Source organism: Leuciscus leuciscus (assembly GCF_965113295.1).
Source record: "Leuciscus leuciscus genome assembly, chromosome: 4".
Classification (NCBI taxonomy): domain Eukaryota; kingdom Metazoa; phylum Chordata; class Actinopteri; order Cypriniformes; family Leuciscidae; genus Leuciscus; species Leuciscus leuciscus.
The window spans coordinates 11,530,013-11,550,220 of record NC_138728.1 but is presented as its reverse complement, the minus strand read 5'-3'; the positions used below and the strand labels follow the sequence as shown (position 1 = coordinate 11,550,220).

The following is a 20,208-nucleotide window of genomic DNA, read 5'->3' as shown; positions in this document are numbered from 1 at the left end:
TACCCGCAACAGCTGTGTGGAAAATGGCTCTTGGATGGACACCAGGTGGCAAAGCCATAGAAAGGAAATAAAAAGATAGCAAGTGTGTGTCTGCGTGCCAAAGCAAACATGAGAGGTGAAATAAAGCTATTTCATTCAAGACTTATTAAATGGGTTTCTTTTTCATTTATTTTAAATAGCACAATAGATTGAGATTTTAAACATGCCAGTGATACATAATTACTATGCAGAAAACTGAATTCTGTGAGAAACCCGCCAGATGTCAAATTTGATGTTCGTTTTTTTCAAGAATGATACGATTTTTGGAGCATAAGCAGAATTCAAACTGACATTTGATTGATCTCTGTTGCAGTGGGACAAGGCTCCAGTAGGTGTCATGAGAGTGGGAGTATGAGCATGCGTATGTGTGTTTTGGAAAGACATTGAACTGAAATGATAGAGAGAGACCTCTTGTCATTGTGGAGAAACATCTACTTCCACTGAAAAAAAAATCCTGATGCTAAGATTAACCCAGGCTTTTTCAGAAAATGATGTTCCAATTATGTTACCTCATGGAGGCATTGATGTGTGATGGAAGCAGAAAAAGCATGCCCGTAGCTGTCCCATAATGGCATGCATCCTTCTGTAGGCATTAACGCTCAGATGCTCCAAGCAAAACAGGGGCAAGGGGAAGAAAAGACCATTGTGGCCTCATTTCCAAGCCTGTGTAAGTTTCTATTGTGGCATAAAATGGATTACATAAAGCAAATAGGTTGATGAAAATGTGACTTTTTCATGCATGCTAAAGACCACATAAAATCCTTTGACAAGCACAGAGTTCTGTGTTGATGTATTTTCTGTTGAAACAGGAAGTTGGGACTATCCACTCTGTCGATGCTGTCTGTGAAGAGAGATGCCTAGGCACTAGTGGCTCGTTTCCACCAATGGGTTCAATACAGTACAGTACGATTCGGGACGTTAAACCCTGATCTGACTTGCGTTTCCACTGCCAACAGTATCCTAACTTGATAGGCGTGGTGTATTTCAGAAAGTAGCGATCGACGTCATTGTTGTTGGTCCCCCTTGTAGCATGCGCAAGTGACGATTCTCTGTCAACCAATCAAAGTTCTGCAGTGAGTCTAGCTCAACCCTTTAGGCACCGCACTACCGTTACTCCCCAACGGAAGAGTCCCAAAAAAGTGGTACGGTAAGGATTTTGATACCATCCACAAGTTCTGACAATCGAAACAGAAATAATTGCGTACCGTACCGCTCGGTGGAAACAAGCCATAGGTGGCAAGACAACTCACTAGATTAAGCACAGCCACCATTATATTCACTATATTGATAGTATGAGACTAGTGGAGTGGAGTCATCAGTAATTTTCACCTGAATTCTCAGAAAATGATAAACTGTACATTTTAAATGCCTAGTTCTGTCATGAAACTCTAGATGGCGCAGGCTGATGGGTCCTTAACACAGCTGATGATATTTACAGTGTTAACTACTCTGCGCAAGCTGATTGGTTCATTTCGCATCTGCAGTCAATGAGCTTGCTGCTCAACATTTAAATGGCTGGTTACCATTCACTAAAGCAGCTTGCACCACTTTCAGAGTTTGTCTAAAACCCTCCACCTTCCCCAGCTCCACCTGTATAGATCTGCTATGGGTAATTGATATTGGCCATCTGTGCAACAGCAGTATGTCTGACATACTAACAGTAGCGTATGCATTGGCAGTAGCAAGTTCCTGTACTTGCTCTGCAGCAGCAATAATCTACATCAACAGCAATAATCAACAGCAGCAGCAATTCAGCAGCAGTGTAGTAGATCTATAACATTGTCATATCCATTACCATGCTAAAATATTCAGAGTTGTCATGATAGAAATGTATGTATTTGCTAGTTATGCATTTTCAAATACATATCATCAAAGCTAACATAAAAAGCCACCAAAACTGACATTTTGATTGTGTGTGGTTTTGAATAAAAATGAAGCTTAGATAAAATATGCCCTTAAAATTGGGTTAATTCCAATTTGAGGCTCAAAAATCATTGAATTACACAGACAGCAATGGCCCTTTGGAGCTGAATGGCAAGGGCGAATAGGCATAAATGGAGTTTAATGATGCACCTTCTGTTTACAATGAACCCAGGGGAGCTGTAATCGATTATCAAGTTGTAATTGTCCTTTCCTCTGATTTTCAGTATTAAAAAGTCAGCCAGTATATTGTCCTACAGCATATACTCTCTCCCCTTTTGCTTTCTCAAACTTTCGCCCCAATTTTCTGCTTTACACACAATCTGAAAATCGCAAATGACCTCTTGTTTTGAAACTGCTGCAATCTATGTATGGACCATTAATGACTTATTGAATTGAAGTAATTGTGTTATACTCAAGCAAGGGCCACCCCTTGTTGCACTTAACATTAAAATTACATTTATTGTCCTGGTCTAACACTCAAAATAAATGGCTGCTCAAGTAAAAGATTCATAAAAAAAACAAAACTCTGGAATTCATGGGCCAGATTGGATGTCAGTCGTGAATACATGGCAATAGCAAAGATGTAATTTGCTCAAGGAGTCTCTGGAGAGCACTTCATTGCTACAGGCTCCTATACATACATTATCTTCTGTTTCATCTTCACTATTTCAAACTGTGTGAAATAGCAACATGGCTCATTTCATCATCCCTTACTATATTTTATTAAATGTAAAGGGTGTAATTCCACATTGAGGAAGAAACTGAAATTTAAGATGTTTTTTGTTTAGTTTTTTTCTGTTGAACAGTTCCTTTAAACTGGGATAAAGAGATAACGTATAACATCCAAAATATTGCCCATTTTACTTGTGTCAGACTGTTTACTGAGGCTGGCTTCAGACAGATAGACATAAAGAGAGACAGCAAGAGAGAGAGACGATTCATGCTGTGCTATATGGACTCATCAGAAGTATTTGTCTTCACAATTTCCTCCACAGTTTCAAGTAAAATTAAACCCAGCCTCAAACTCTGCTTTCTGCAACCATGTTGCTTCCGACAGCTGCTTAGTCAAAGTATTTTATATCCACATTGGAATTACTACCATGATTGGTGTCAATGTTTCAGCAGCTTTAATCAAACTGATATACGGCACTAACCTAAAATGCACATTCCGACAGCATGTACAAGGCCAATACAGACGTTGGCATGGCGTTAGCTCAGTGTTTGACCCATCACCACGTATTTGTCAAGCCTCTCAATTTCTGATTGGTCAACAGCAGCTAAATGAAATGCTAAGGGCATGTATACAAGGTCATCTATTCTTAGACACAGTGTCTCTGCACTCCCCCATCATCCTCCTTGAGTCTGTCTATCACAATGTCCGATCTAGCTCTTTTTCACCGGTGATCTCTATAGGGCTTCTGTCTCTCTGCCTCCTGATTCACAGTGAGAAACTCAGAGCCCTCAAGGGAGGTTGCCCAAAAGGAGCGAGTGCAAGTGTATAGGTGTGTGAGTGTGTGGCCTCATTGCTGGCATGCTCTCTGATTAATCAATGCCATAAACACAGATCACAGCGGAATAGCCCAAAGGCTCCCAAAGGGAATGTAACGCAAGGTATAAAGCACCTTCCAGCGCAACCTCTTTGACCTCACCACCTGCTCAGAGACCTTAGGTTGATGGAGAACATATACATGTCACTGATTAACAGATTCCAACAAGGCCACGAAAAGAGGTTAGATACCAAAGTTTACCATATGATGTATCAGTTCCTTGACTGGAGTAAAACCACCATAGAAATGGAACAAAACCACCATAGAAATGGAGTCAGATGTGTCCTTCCCAATATTTTTAAGGGGGTTTTAAGGGTTCATTCTTAAATAATTACATTTGGTTCCCCACATTCAAAATCTCCAGCTGTGGTGTTTGTGTGCAAGAAACAGTACTATTCCCTATTCACTGTATCCTATTCCTCTTTCTCTCCCGAATACTTACTTTCATTCCTCCGATGCTATAAAAAAAATAAGGCTAAAAATAATAATGGCAGAGATTTCTTGGCCTTCCTGAATTTATGTTAAAACAATCATGCAACAGTTGTTTCTGGTTCTCGAATCTGACAGTCAAACAGTATTCCTAGAGTGGTGGTATAACAGTCCAAAGCCACTGGGACTTTTTGTATCTTTTTGCTTATCTTTTTTCGCCTATCACTTTTTGCTAACTAAGAGACTTTAGATATACAAAGACAGTGCACTCATATTAGCTATTATGAATGCGAGAAAGTGCAATGTGCAATATGGCGGAAATAGTTCCGCCTTGTAAATAAAAGAGCCAATCGCCAATTAGTAAAGTCATTGTTAGTGCAGCCTTTAGATGCTCCGGCTGCTTAAAAAACAGTCAGTGTTCTGAGATGTACGCTTATGACTGCACATGCGCATTGGTTGGTCCAGCCTGACATTTTTTTATGAGACCGTTTTTGACAGATTTTATTGGTGATTTCAAATATGAAATTTAAATTTGTAAGCTTGGTGCACATCTTTGGATAATTGAATGTTTCCCAAATCAAAGAGATAGGAGCTGTACTTACATGAAATAGCTCCCTGAGAGGCGTTTCAAAGATGGCCGCAGAGTGAAAAGACTTGCCTTAAAGGGACTTTGGCTTACTTGTTGCGTTTATCAGTGACTCTTTCTGCAAGTTACACTGTTATGCCAATAGCTGGCAGCAAGTGACAGTTTTTAAAAGTGAGACATTGAATCATTTATTCAAGCAATTCATTCTGGTCTTTGTGTGGGACTATTTTTGTTGGAAGCACACACACACACACACACACACACACACACACACACACACACACACACACACACACACACACACACACACACACACACACACACACACACACACAAAAAAAAACCCCTGCTAATAAGTTGTGTCTAAAATGTAATGTTCCAAGCTTGGTTAAACCTTTTGAACTATCAATGGCAGATCCATAGAATATCACTCTCGGAAGAATCACAGTCGTGTTGATATACGTCCTCTTGCTCATATGATATTGCTTTATCATTTAAAGGCAATATCTGTTTTGATATTTGTTAAGAAATTGTCTGTTTCACCAAAACGCTGCAATGCAGCTCTAATGTGTTGTTACATTAAGTGTATTTGTGTAGCACTTTTACCCAATACACATTTTTCAAAATAGCTTTATATTAAGGGAAATACTGTTAAAGTAATACTTTAGTGTGTAAAATGCCCTATTACAAATTAACTGGTAAGAAAAGCCTGTGGCTAGGAAGTAGTGAACACCAAGCATAATGGAGAAACGAACAAAACATCTCCTTTAATAATTAATGTTTCCTGATTTAAGATACCTCCACAAATTTAGTGTCACGCAATAAACAGAGGTGGTAGAAAATCATGTTCTCTGTAATTCATCACTTGATGCTGTCATGTCCTTTCCAGGAGATTTTGGCCTTGCCTAATTAGATTCACTCTTGGCCAACCCACTCTTGTTCTCAACACATTTAGCTAATTAAAGAACTTAATCTAACTCACATTTGATTAACCAAACACCCAATGAAGCCTCAATGTTGATGGAATTACCTCGGAGAAAGCTATTTTCCAAAGCTAATGATTTAATTGGGATTGAAATTTAAGGACCACAGGCCATGTGTGATCATATTTTATTTCATAATTTGGTCTTCAGTGTTTCCAAAACTGATCTCTGCAATATCTCTGTTGGCTTACAACTATTTGAGTTGGAAATATGTGTTTAAGTTCAAAGTAAATGCAGTGGAAATGTATTCAGCATGTGAGGCAGAAAAACTTAGATGAACAAGCTCAAAAACGCAGACAAAATCATAATAACAAATATAAGAAACAAAGCAATATACAACTGTACTGTTGTTTTTAATTTGACTTATTTCAAAGAACAAACTTATTATTAAAATATAAAGAAGGATCTGTTTGTCACAGGCACACAAACATGCATTTTGTATTCATGTGGTCTTCTGAGAATTGATGTTTGTAGTGCTTGCGTAACAACCGTGTCTTATTAAAAGTGCTCTTTCTGCATCCCTTGTTTGCTAAAACAAGCACATACTCACACAAAGTCTCACAGAGTATGTAAAGGATCCACAAATGATTAATCTGTAAAGAATATCAGAGAGAACTGTGGGATTTTGTGTGAGCAGTCATTTCTAAAATGAGTGCTAATAAGGTACTTATAAGTGTGGTAGAGTTTATTTAAAAGATCTGAAGCTACATAGATCAAAAGATACGTTTTTTCAGTGTTCTTAATATAAAGAGTAATCTAAAATAATATATTAGAGAGAGAGATCATAACTGCATTGATAATTGAACAAGAAATGTGTACTTGCTTGATAAGACTTTATTTGCTGAACTAGGCTTTTTTTTAATTGGCAAAGAATATTTTTTGAGGTCAGTGTCACGAACTGGCTATAGTAACACGCATGACGAAGAATATAAAGATCCACGACAGTCTTTAATATTATCCACAAGTTAAATCCAAACAAAGGCAGGCAAGCAAACAACCATAACATAGATAAGACCGGATAAATGAGAACTGAAAGCACAGGAACTTATATACATAGATCACAGATAGTCATCTTCACAGGCTCCTCCATCTCTGCAGGTGGAAGCTCCCTGTCTGCGGTGGGCTCTGGCGTCATCTCTGTGCCTTGGGGTGATGGTTGGCTGGGATCTGGGTTTGATGACTGGGACGCTGGTGTGGAATTGGGGTAGGAACTCCCCAGACAGCGTAGGATGGCCTCCCTCCATGTTCCCTCCATCATGTCTGGAAGCTCTCTAGAGTGGTAATAGCCCCAATCCAAAATAGCGACTTCAGGGTTCGTCATCTTCGAATCAGGTTGTTCGTTGGGCGAGTGTGCAAAAGTGAATGGAATAATCCATGAATGAAAGACCTTCCCTGGCATGACAGTCAGTTACTAAGACAGTCTAAGTGCATAATGTTTTTCTTCTTTCTTAACAATGACTTTTTTCTTCAACAATTGCTCATTCAGTTAACACAATGCTGCACTGTTCTTGCGTAACATCAGGTCTTTGTTTCCTCTCTTTCAGAGGTTGTACTGGTACATTTATTGATCTCCTAGTTTAGCAATTCAAATGCTTGGGGCCTTTGTGCTCTTTACTTCATTGCCAATTTCAGCACAGAAGCAAACATTGCAAGGAGCCCTGTTTCTGACCTTATGATTCTTATGATTACTTATGTTGAGTTATTGAACATCCTGGTCACTATTTAAAAAAAATAATGAAAGTGTATGTGGACCAGGGCTTTCAAGCTCCAAAATGACAAAACTATCAATAAAGTCTCGCTTGTGCAGTATATTAAGTCATACAATAGGTTTGTGTGACAAACAGAAATTGAAGTCCTTATTAACTGAAAATCTTGACAGCCAGTCTAACACCTCACCTGAGTATTATGAATGTTCTTTTAAATTAGATTTGTTCACAGATTTGTTTAACTGATCCACTTCTTATGCTCAACTCAATGACTCTGTGATTTTGGTCTGTTCTTCACAAAAAGCTATCATAAGACCCGTGCATGAGTCTTGCTCCACAAAATAAGTTAAGTCATACAGTCTTGGAATGAAACAAGGGTGAGTAAATGATGACAGAACTTTATTTTCAGGTGATTTCATCCTAACAAACATGATTCATAATGGAACATTCATTAATGGATTTAAGGCCTTTGGGAAATTGCTTTGAGTCATCACAGAAAGCACATTTAAAACTTTTAAAGGTTGCAAGGTACAAAAGCACACAATGATGTCATGAGATGTCATGATGCATTTGGATCAGTGGCTGACTCTGCAGTGGATTTTACTAGACCTTACAGCAGAACACAGCACAAAACCCTGCTGTGCCTCCAAGTTTCACAGTTGCTGCTAGTTGTCATTTTGTTTCATTGAACACGAGGATACTTGACAAGCCTTAGACGGAGAAGCCAAATAAAGAAACATTTTTTTCCGTCCGTCTCTGAGGAATGGGTCTAGAGTCTAGAGAGCTGGGTCTTATCGGGACTGTTCTCTGCACTCCAGCAGTGCCACACACGAGTGAAAATAGTACCGATGTCCCTGTGAACATGTATCTATTGACAGAACTACTTTCATTACTAAATCTGATAGTATTTCAATGCCTTTCTAAAATATTGTCATTCAATTATTAACTTCTGCTTAGAAGCTTTATAGATTTTCAGTGATTTTTGAAAGGGTCCATGCTATAAAACCCACATTAAATAAAGCTTGATGGAAAGAGCTTCAGAAAGCACATGAATTAATCTGTTTGTTAGGGCAGAGAACGTCCTTGAGCGTCTTTGCTTTTGTTCCAACTAAGACGGAAGTGCCGCACAAGGCAGGGATGTCTTCAAGGAGCTGCAACACTGTCAATAAAACACTCCAAGTACCGTCACAATAAGAAAATAGCCTTGTCTAGTCACGGTGACCGCGACGTTCTTTTAAATATTATGTCCTTGTTTTCTCCCTGAGTAATTGTGCAAATATCCCTTTTGTTGTTTTCACTTTCTCTTGATTTTTTTCTCCTTGCCTTCATCTTGCCTTTTCAATATCTGTCCCACAGCGGCTGCTAAGAGGAAGTACACCGCCACTGGATTTCTATTTGGCCGTGCATACAAGAAGTGTAATGGGCATTAAAGCACTCTGATTGAAGCAGAAATCATATTGCCTTCGACTGCCCTGTGAGACTTGAAGCGCTGCCACAGGGCCGTGAATCACACTGTGCACAGGCGACGTGTTGTGCGAAGCCTGGCCTTTCTCAGCAGCAGTGGGAGTTGTTGTCTTCTCTAAGAACTGCACGCGAATTTGCGATTTTTAGCTGCCTTGACAGACCCTTGGGTACCTCCTCATCCATCTCTCCTGTATTCTTTATTTATACTCCCTCTCTTCATCTGCTCAACTCTACAAACATACAGTACAGATAGCTTCAGCACTGCTGAAACTGAATGGGAATCCTGCTCAAGACATGTTGGGTGTGTATTTAGAGTTTGGTATAACTGTGTACTGCCTGAGAGGTCATCTCATGAATCACAGTTGGGTGAATGACTGCTATTAGCATTGACAGTTAAGAGCAGTAATGGCTACTCTCATGTCTTTTGATTACGTCTTCAATTGAGGCATTCCATCACTGCGGTAAACAAGCATGCCAGAGGATATCATTTAGACAAGATATCAAGATTAATGCCTGCTGATTGTTTTTTTTATAACAACTGTGTGATAATTAGAGAGCTTTTTAATCATCGGTAAACTTGTTCAATTATAGAACCACAGTGGACATGTTGAATGGTAAAAGCTTATTTTAAATGCATACTTGCAGATGCATCAACTCCTGTTTCTGTCCTTTGTCACAGCTGAAATAAAAGTTCTGCAAGATCGCTCAGTGATTTATCACATCAAAGTCTTTTATAAACTTGTTCACATGAATATCCATCAAAATGCGACAATAATTGTGTTGCTGTCTTCCTCTGCAGTTAAGTGTAAGTGTATTATGGACGAGGTAGATGACAAGTTCAATTGCCTGGAAGGTGAATGTTGGGTTGTTTGGACCATGATGGAAAAACCATGAAATGTTTGCAACTTTTTGGAAATTGTTATTCAAGAAGTGTCATCAGCACTGTAGTTCTGAAGAATGAGAAACAATGTTTAATTATGAAGCGATTTCTCAAGGGTACAGCTATTCCTTTTGCAGTCATGACTTTCTCATTATTATTGTTCCAATATAAAATGGCAAATACTTCTAAGATTCAATACACAAACTGTATCTTGTTATATTATTGCTTAAATAATAATTTGGGGATTTTTTCCTAAACAATAAGAAATCTGGTTTGTAATGAGAGATAAGATGGGTAAAATAACTGCTACGCCTCAGCCATTATATATAGCCACCATATGAAGACTTTAAAAAGCGACATTTAGTGTTATGCAGAACATTTTACAGTGACTATTAACAGAACAGATTTACCGTCTGTGACTAATTAATCTAAACATTAGAGCATCAGTTTATGACATGCTAGCTGCACATGGAACTCATTTGTTCAAGCAATAACCTTTAGTATAGGCTAAAAAGCTTATATTTTTGTTCAAATGCTTTACTGGAAAATATAAAGTGAAAATAGGTGCTGAACAATAGGGATAGTTCACCCAAAAAATTTAAATTCTGTCATCATTTACTCAGCCTCAAGTTGTTCCAAACCTGTCTATATTTCTGTCTTCTGCTGAACACAAAAGGGGATATTTTGAAGAATGGAGGTAACCAAACAGTTGATGGGCCCCAATGACTTCCTAGTATTTTGGAAGTCAATGGGGCCCATCAACTGTTTGGAACTAGGAACTATAAGGAACATCCAGCTGGGCCTGCACCTGCACCAAGTAGAATCCTTCCAAAGTGTAATATCGTACTATCCAAACTTTTGTCTTGCCTCTCAACATCTTCATCTCTACATCCACCAGTGAAAACCATTAGACATTGCATTTAAGCTTCCCCCCCTTCCCCACTCCACTTCCTGTCTGCGGTATCATCTCAGAGGGTGATGTGCTACTCGGTATGCAGCTCGAGGGACGAATGGATGGATGGATGGCAAAATGGAAGGACGGAAAAAAGGCCTCAGAATGAGGATGAGCTCTGCCCAACCCGACTCATTACAGACTGGCCTTGCCCCGTAGTGTACGCTCCAGCGCGCGCGAAGCCGCCAGGGTACCCCAGTGGATGGATGGACAGGGAGCAGGAGGGGGAGGGAACACGTAAGGAAGAAAAAAACAGCATAGGCTGAGGAAAGTAGGCCAATGATGATGTGTCACAATGCCCACTAAGAAGCTGCGTCACCTAACCTACATTTAGATGTTTTTTTTTTTCCCCCAGTGGCTATGTGTTAGTTGAATGTGTACATGCTGGCGGAAACATGGAGTGCCATATTGCTTTATTCTGGAGGTATTGGAGACCGCCAACTTAGACAACAACCAGCTGTTTAGGGAATTAGGGTTAACTACAAGGAGTGCTCCCTAAAGAGAACTGAAAAAATCACAATATCCCAGAAATTGTTTTTCATATTTGATAACTGTTTTTCTGTCGAATTAAACATTTTATCCTTTAACAAATCTAATATTTATTGTTTTTTCCACCTCCTCTGTTTTGCTTCTCCAGTGTTGTAGAACTACTACTGTTTGGGATCAGATGTGATCATTTACTCGTATTTATACAGTATGGCTTTTTAATCATCAATCTGAAGTATTTATTTGTCTGTTTACTGTGCATATTTGTCCTCTAATCCAGTCACATTTATGGAAAACCTACATGAGACTGAAAATGTTACCTAAGCAGATATAATTAAATTACCAGCTTACTGAAATAAACGGTTAATTAAAGCTTCAGCACATTAGGCTCTTGAAACCCACTCTCCAAGTTAAAGGTTGAAACAGTAAACTGCTGCACATTTAATGTAGGTGGGCTGATGCTTGCACCAAATGGACAACAATTAGGTAGAAAATGAATGCAGCTATCATAAATAAATCACAAATCAATGCTGGAAACACTGAGATATGAATGAATCTCATTCCTAGTTTTGTTACTTCACACAGAAGTCAGAAAAAAATCACTATAAAGTCACTATAACGAATCATGTATGTTCATTACTGAATATCTGATATGCTTAATTGGTGATGGTATATTCACCTGTCTGACAGAAGGTATAGAAATAATTACACTAAAGCAATGTTAAGCTAAACACGCACATCAAAAAGCACTCAATTAAAGGTACCACACTTCTGCAAGTGAGTGAGAACATACTGTATACCCACAATGCTTTGTAATTAACAGCCAATTAGAACCATTTGCAGTTACAGAGGGATACTAGAATCCACTAACTTTTAAAAGCATAACTTTTGTGCATTTTCTAAAAACATTTTGATTTATTGACTCTAAAATGTCAAGCGGTGTAACCATCAAGTAAAACTATACTAAAATACTTTCCTTGAACCTTATACATGTAAGTTTACACAAATATTAAAAACAAATATTTACTTTTCCTAGGTAAAATATATATTGGCATTTATCACAATATATTCATTAATCAACCTGTCAAAACAAGTGATATTTGCAGACAAAAGTTAATAATGATAATGAAATATTATTAATAATAATAACTAATACAACAAAATCAAAGTTTTTCCATAGTAAAATATTAAACAAAATTGCTTTTACAAAACCCATTTTTTAAAAATAATTTCAGAAAATAATTTCCAATGATAGTTTTTCTTTTATCAAAAGGACTTTCAGAAAAAAAAGTTCATCACAGAAGATCAAGACTTTTTTTAATGAATGGATTTTAAAGTATTTTTAAATTATAAACAAAAAATGTAATGCCATTGATCCATTTGCTGTTGATTTGATTTGATAATTAACAGCCTAAATGGCCCAGATGGAAAACGTATTTGACCTAAATGAACATATTGTGTGTTTTTGTTTAGAAAATCAATAAACCCACATGACTATAAAATAATTTGAAGGGGGAAAATTTTGCCTCTAAAACAAAACAAAAGTTATTTTCTGACACTGCCTCACTCCCACAACAACAACAACAACAACAACAACAACACACCCTATTTACGATATGAATACGACCACACACACTTTATTGAAACACTGGAATAGAACAATCAGCAACACCGTACACACTTCAATTAGGCGACAAATGAACAGTAATGTATTGTGTGTTTGGCGTTTACGTTTGTAGCCTACTAGAACTGCAGTGTGAAGCTTTAACGTGACAATAATGAGATAATTCTAGGGCTGGGGAAGGTAGGAAATGAAAAAAGTCTTTATTGTAGTGGGTTGTGGTGGGCACCTTCACGTTCGTGTGTGTGTGTGTGTGTCTGCTCACACCCCCAAGCTGAGCTCCACAACGAGGCTGAGGAAGACACGGCGTTCAATTACACCGGCTGCCAGTGAATAGAAGGGACGAGGCGCGGGGAAATGCACGCCTGTGCCGTCAGTGAAATGCGCCTGAGATTTACCCCCTGAATGCACACGACGCCACCGAAATGCCGGGTTGGAAGAAAAATATCCCCGCTTGCCTGCAAGCCGACCAAGAAGGAGGTATGAAAAGCAGCGCTTTAATAGTTTTGCACGAGCGTTGTTTCAGGGGCGCGTTCTGTTTATTGTAATGGTTTCTCGTTTTGTTTGTTTGCTTGTTACACTGTAACTGTTGATGTTTGGCGCGAAATGTTTAGAACCTTCGGCGCTACATTGTATCAACTTTTTCTTCTTGGTGATCACTGGATTGAGATATAATACCGCGCCCGCCGCCAGGAATTTCGTAGTAATGCACTTGTTCGGTCGGTTTCTTTGCATAAATCGACATTTTAAAGGTTGTATACGTTTACTTTCCTATTTTATTCCTTCCTTAATTTTGGTAGAATGCATTTGGACATCTTTTGTTACCAATACACCGCCAATATTTATAGTATAGATAGTATGTTTGGTGTTCATAGTACTCCGTGTTAAAAATGTTGCCTACAGTCATGACATTACTGTCGCTTCCACTTGGCTTGGCTGATAACCATGTGTAGCCTATGCAGTAGCTATGTGACAGTTCATTTCCTATTTTGAAAACCGCCTACATAATACACACCAATGAAATCGTGTGATTGTAGCCTACTAGTGCTGTAATTTTATGTCTGTCATATGGGCTTACCCTTTCGCTTTAAAAGTCTCCATAGCCGTAGGGTTTGAAATGCAGCGCGTTGCTGTTGTGGTGGTCATTGTTACTGAACGTAAGGTGTGCGATGTTAGCGACCGATACTGACTATTTCCTCACGCCCTGGACTGCGTTTCCCAAAAGCATCGTGAGCTAAGTTGATCGTAGAGACGAGTGGTGGCAATGCATTTGGGAAACACAGCCCAGGTCATTTTTGCGTTAGAATTCAGCGACAGAATTTCACTATTCCCCACCTAATGAAATCTTATCCATCACAGCCATGCATGTCGAGTGAGACGGGTCTGAATGGTCAGGGGAATAAGTCAGATGCACTTGCCCATAGCAAACAAGCAGAGTACCGAGCATGAGCTTATAATGAATCAGATAAAAGCAGCGTGTTTGAATGATCACGTTTCAGAGGATAGTGGAATATGTTTGCACGTGGTTTGTCTGTTTAAAGATGATGTTTTCCACACTCTGAATGGAGCATCACTTACTGCAAGTATATGCTATGGGTTTTGGACTATCTACAAAGGTAGATCGTTGTTGTGTTCTCTAAAGCAGTACAGTTGTCAGTGTTTACTTACACAATTCTGATTTAGATTGGAATATGACCATATTTTGATTATGTATCATGCACAATGTAAAAGTATTAACCTCTTAAAAATATGAGATTAGATTGCTGCATGGTATTTTCCTTTACTAATAACAATCTCTGGGTCATGAGACTTGGAGTATCTGGGAGAATCTTGTGTGGATGGAAGTATTTGAGGTTGTGGATTTGAGATGACAAACATCTCTCTCGGGTGTTGAATGTGACCGCTTGGCCATTGTTATCATGACTCAGGACTGATGAATCACAAGTTCTATATTGTGTCATTGATGCTTTCACCTCAGAGTTGCTTGTGCATGAGCCTTGCATACTTGAGACTCTGTAAAAGCATTTACATGCTTTTTTATAGAGTCTGTTCAGGCTTTAGGTTTATTTATTAGAAGAGGTTACTGTATGCCACTTGCATTCAAACAGCAAAACACACATGTAACTGCCACTGTGAGTCCATATATGGTTGATATATGGTGTGGATTCACTTTTAGACTAAAATGCTGTTGAACGCAGCAGATCTGCATGTAACAGTACATTTTTGCATGACATTAGTGCCATCTTCAGCATGCTGGCGATTCTGATCTGGTGCCCTGCTGCCTGGCAATGTGGCATGTAATTGGGTTTGAGGGGAACCAGCGGGGGCCGAATGAGCCCCCTCAAACAAAACGGGGATATTGCGGAAAGCTGTGGATGATGCTGTGTCCTTGGATCGGTGCAGAATTGCTATGGCTTGCAAGCATTCTCCACCTCCTCCTCCTCTGTGTCTTTGTATTGAACGGGCAGAGAGATCTAGGGCATGTAGGGTAACACTTTGTATGTCTAGATGCTGCTTTTCTTGTGCACTGCAGGACTGCACTTGTTGTTGGAATAAGCAGGTTTATGTTTTTAATTTAACTATATCTAGTTGTTTTCAATGCCTGGGTCATGAGCGTACAGGTGTGTTTGTGTGTGCACCTAGGCAACACATCCATCTTAACATTGCGTAAAGATGCAATTCATCATCAGAGCTAATAAGATCATTTAACCAGATTTCAGGACTTGCTGAGGGATCGAATGATAGTATTCAATTTATAATAGTTAGAAGTACCTAAAATATGATGCACAAGCTGATTTGAATGATGCATCACTAGTCAGATCTTCTTGCAGTGTCTCCCCCAACATATTGATTATGCTTCTCATTTTGCAGAGAGAAGCATAAATAACATAAAGACATTTATCAAGGGTTTTATGCTGCTGTATCAAGATTTTTGTAAACGCGTCTACTTGTTGAGAACTTTAGAGATTATTTTGATTCCTAGGGAGTCCTATAACCTTTCAGCTTAGATTTATTTTCCTTTCAAAATACTGCCTGTCTGTCTGCTTTTGCACATTTTGTATTTTGAGAGAGAGAGACACACAAGTGAATGGTGATATATGTTCCATTTAACATTAACAAAAGATTGTACAAACACAAAGAAAAAACAGTATGGTATGGAAGCTTGTTTCCGCCACATAATAAAACATTTTAAAAGGTAATTGCGACTTTTTATCTCACAATTGCGAGTTTACATCTCGCAATTCTGACTTTATTTCTCACAATTGCGTGTTATAAAGTCAGAATTGCGAGATATAAAGTCAGAATTGTGTGAAATAAAGTCGCAATTGCGTGTTATAAAGTCAGAATTGCGAGATATAAAGTCAGAATTGCGTGAAATAAAGTCGCAATTGCGTCTTATAAAGTCAGAATTCGGACTTTTTTCTCGCAATTGCGACTTTATATCACGGAATTCGGACTTTATAACACATAATTGCGAGTTTATATCTCGCAATTCTGACATATTTTCTCAGAATTGTGAGATATAAACTCACAATTGTGAGATATAAAGTCCAATTCTAAGGAGAAAAAAAAGACGGACTTTTTTTTACCTCAGAATAGTTTATATCTCACAAGTCTGACTTTAAAACACGCAATTGCGACTTTATCATGCAATTCTGACTTTATATCTCCCAATTGCGTATTATAAAGTCAGAATTGCGTGATATAAAGTCGCAATTGCGAGAAAAAAAGTCAGAATTCTGACTTTATAAGACGCAATTGCGACTTTATATCTCGCAATTCTGACTTTATAACACGCAATTGCGACTTTATTTCACGCAATTCTGACTTTATATCTCACAATTCTGACTTTATAACACGCAATTGCGACTTTATTTCACGCAATTCTGACTTTATATCTCGCAATTCTGAGAAATAAAGTCAGAATTGCGAGATGTAAACTCGCAATTGTGAGATAAAAAGTCGCAATTATCTTTTAAAATGTTTTATTCTGTGGCGGAAACAAGCTTCCATAGTATGGTGTTGGTGACGTGTTGCATTATCTCAGTATCCACTTAGTTCTGAATGGGGAATGACCTGTAGTCATTCTCAAAAACAAACTTGTTTTGCAATCTGATCTGTTTTGAAACAGCTGAACCTCTAGAACAACAGATTAATGTTAGTTCCGCACCTGGAGTCGAATGATATTTGCCTCTTGAAATCAGTAATTGTGAATTTTTATATAAGTGCGTGGGGAGGAGTGGAGGCATCACATTTGTGCATTCATTCGTGCTTATTGCTGCTTCTCCATTATTCCGTACTTGGCTAGAATTAGAAAGCAAAAATAAGAGAGTAGAATTGAAAGGAGGTGATTCAGTGCCCCATCTTGTTGCATTTAGATGTATGCTGGTCAACACATGACCTTTGAGGTTTTGGTATGATATTCAGGTAGACATTTGACAGAAACTTTTAAGCATCTGTTTTTGAGGTTATATAGACTTATGAATTGTTTTAAATGTGATTTGTGTCATTTGTTTGAATAATTTCTCCTATCCAGCTTCATATGTCGAGACTGTTAGTAAAAACAATAATCATAGGTTGAATGCCTGACTCTGTGGTGCTGTATTTCTCTTGCTTTAAGTACACTGACCAGCCCAACATGGTAACATTGGCTTGACCATTGGTTTGAGTTTGGGGCGGAACTATCTGTTTTTTCCGACCAATGGCAGGTGCAGTGAGCGTTCAGGAAACCTGCTTGAATATGGTCATAATGTCCTCTCTCTATTTATTTTTGTTCACTTGGAGAAAGGAATACACCTACTGTGCCTTCAAAACTTTTTTTTGCTTTATTGTATTTTGCCAAAAACAGAAGTTTCCCAGAGGTTTTTCACTGTCAGCAGTATGGGGATAATAGCCTCTCAGGTCATGATGGAAATATTACATGGCCAAGTCAAGTTTTAGAATGATTGCTTTTGGAAAAAAAGCAATTGCTTTTTGTTTGTTTTTGCCACTGAATTCCCCCCCCCCCAGAACTGCAGTTCAGCTCAGATGTCATTTGTGTTAGCAAGTACAAACGTGTCTCAATTCACAAAGATAATATGATGTTTGGGTTGTAAGATCCCTTTTGCTCGGGGTGAAAATGTTGTGCGAGTTTCATATGTACTTTTTCACACGTTGAAAAACTACTGCAGACTCTCAAGAACTTGAAGATTCTATTGAAACAATGTCAACCAAGTGGCTTTTTTCCTCTGCTAACTTATAGAGACCATTGCAAACATTTTAAGGGCTCAACAATAAGAGACAGTGTGAGAGCGGTTTGGGCCAGCTATTGCTGCATTGGGCTATTGTTATCTTTTTTTTTTTGCTTAATCAGTGCTAATATTGGCAGGGCAAGTATAAATCTGAACTACTGGCACAGCTGTGACAGCAGAACAAATTCTCTTTGTTGAGCCCTGATTATTCTCAAAGCATTTTCCTACTATCTCAGTGTCCAGAAACACGAGAGACCAAGTAACCTTGAGAATGTAGGAACTGACATTCAGCAGTGATTTGCTGGAGCATGATTCAACCCAAGGCTGTGGAACATGCGCTCGATCTCTGACCTGTTGAGGTCATGGTTTCCTGATTAGGACGGTCCTAACATTGTCTAGTTTTACATTGACATTTGATTTGTGTGTATGCGATATCCAGCAGGCCTTGGTGTTCAGGTGTTTGGTGGTACACCAAAATAATCTAGCATCAACATAGCCAGTGTCAATTGTTCAATGACCAGTGCCCTTTAAAACACACTCCCCCTTAAAATCATTATAGGGTAGTTTGAAAAGGTTGCCATCATGAGGAATATGCAAAGGCACAATCAGCCGATACTAATTGGACCCCAGCATTCCTCCCCAATGTAGGATCAATAGTTGGAGATTAATGGTGTGATGTGTCAGCAAAGCATGCGACATGGAGTAAACCAAAGAACCTTGTAAACTAAAGCACCACAGGAAGAGACTGCACTACATAGATCAACTGGATTTTGGCACCATATTGAAGTTTAATTTATTCCTTCCTAATTATAGACAGTAACCACCAATGAGAACAGTGGTGAGAACATCAAGCAAGAACACAACTAGATTTTTTTTTAAAAGCACCTTTGACGAATTTATTCAGTTAACTCGCAAAAGATAAATTACCCTTTAAAAAAATCTTGTCTGACTCAATTAGGTCTATAACAGAAGTAAATAGGTTGTGAATGATTGTCATGTTGACAGTTGTTTCAATAATGTTACAAAGATAGGGATTTTATTCCGTTTTTTATATAGATTTGTACACGACTGGCCTTGTATTCATATTTAAAAAAATAGGCTTTAATTTTATGATTTATTCTAGCATTAATCTGAAGTCTTGCCAGTGCATGTTTTGCTGATGACCTTTGATTAGCATGAAATGTTGTTAGGCACACTTTTTCTGCATTAGATAACCGATTTGATTTATCAGTGCAGGTGAGATAATGAGTTGTTCCCTTCGCTGTGATTGTGAGTGTACAGAATGACAGAGTGTGATGCTGCAATCAGGTGTTGCACCCCAGGGTGAGCTATTTATCTCAACACCGAATCATCAAGAGAGGAAGAGGCAGAGGGAGGTGATAGGCTGATTGTATTCATCTTTACTGTCTTATTAAACATAAACCCAAACTGAGTTCTTGTGTGTTTAAGTGGATAAAGCTTGTTAAAATGCAATGAATCATTGGTGGCCTTTGCACAAATCAGCAATGAATAAGCATAAATATTAAATAACCATTATTTGTCCTGTCGGAAAACGGTTGGAGCAAAAGTTCTCTTAAAGCTAGAAAAAAACATTTGAATGTTCTCTATTTTCTAAATGCATGTTATCTTATTAGGAAAGATTAATCTGTACATGTTTATTTTTAATGTCCTAACTCTTATATTCAGGTGAAATGACTTTTTTTTTGTTGATGTGTGCCAGACTTAAATAATTTAGTCTGCTTAAACCCTGCGGCTTTCTTACAATCGACTGCAAGCTAGCGTTCAGGTCTGCTTCCATTCAAACAGTCCTCGTCCTATATTTCTTGATAATCCGTATCCCTCTGATGTATGTCACAATATGGAGGAAAAGATCATTAATTTGTGTCGCTGTTTGAGCCAGATGTTGACATGTTTAACCGTTTAGGCAGACAGTTCAATGTTTTAAAAGAACCAAAGTGTGTAGACTTCAGGAAGACTTGATATCCCAGTGCATTCTACATGGGGATAGAAGTTTGTTAACATTGAAAAAATTACACACTTTACCTTTAAATGAATCCCTGCTCTTTGGGTTGAAAGCTCACTGGGAGTTTCATGACCCCACATCAGCTTGTTAATCTTAGAACTACACGCAACTCTTCTTTACTCCTCAGTAGTAGTTTAATTTCACTCGTCTCACCCTATCTGTAGGTGGGAGGAGTGGCACACAAAGGTAGACTCCTCTTTTACTTTCATCTGTGTCAAACAGCAAGTAGAAGCTCTTTTGTACTCATAATTGTCAGTTCAATCGGCTATTGATTTTGTTGGGATGAGAGGGGTTTGTCGTTTTGTCCTTTTCTGCTGCTGGTGTGTATGAAGTCCATA

The 20,208-nt window shown here is 38.4% G+C and overlaps 1 protein-coding gene across 2 annotated transcripts in view; it reads left to right on the top strand.

Moving 5' to 3' along the window:
• The first annotated feature begins 12,755 nt into the window (after window positions 1-12,755).
• Window positions 12,756-20,208, top strand: part of grip1 (glutamate receptor interacting protein 1) — a 245,683-nt gene continuing 238,230 nt past the window's right edge. Inside the window, exon 1 of one of the 2 annotated variants that reach the window (XM_082168518.1) lies at window positions 12,756-13,096. In XM_082168518.1, coding sequence (XP_082024644.1) covers window positions 13,042-13,096 — 55 coding nt within the window. In that variant the 5' untranslated portion in view covers window positions 12,756-13,041. The remainder of the gene's footprint in view (window positions 13,097-20,208) is intronic. The other variant, XM_082168526.1, reaches the window with a different exon arrangement.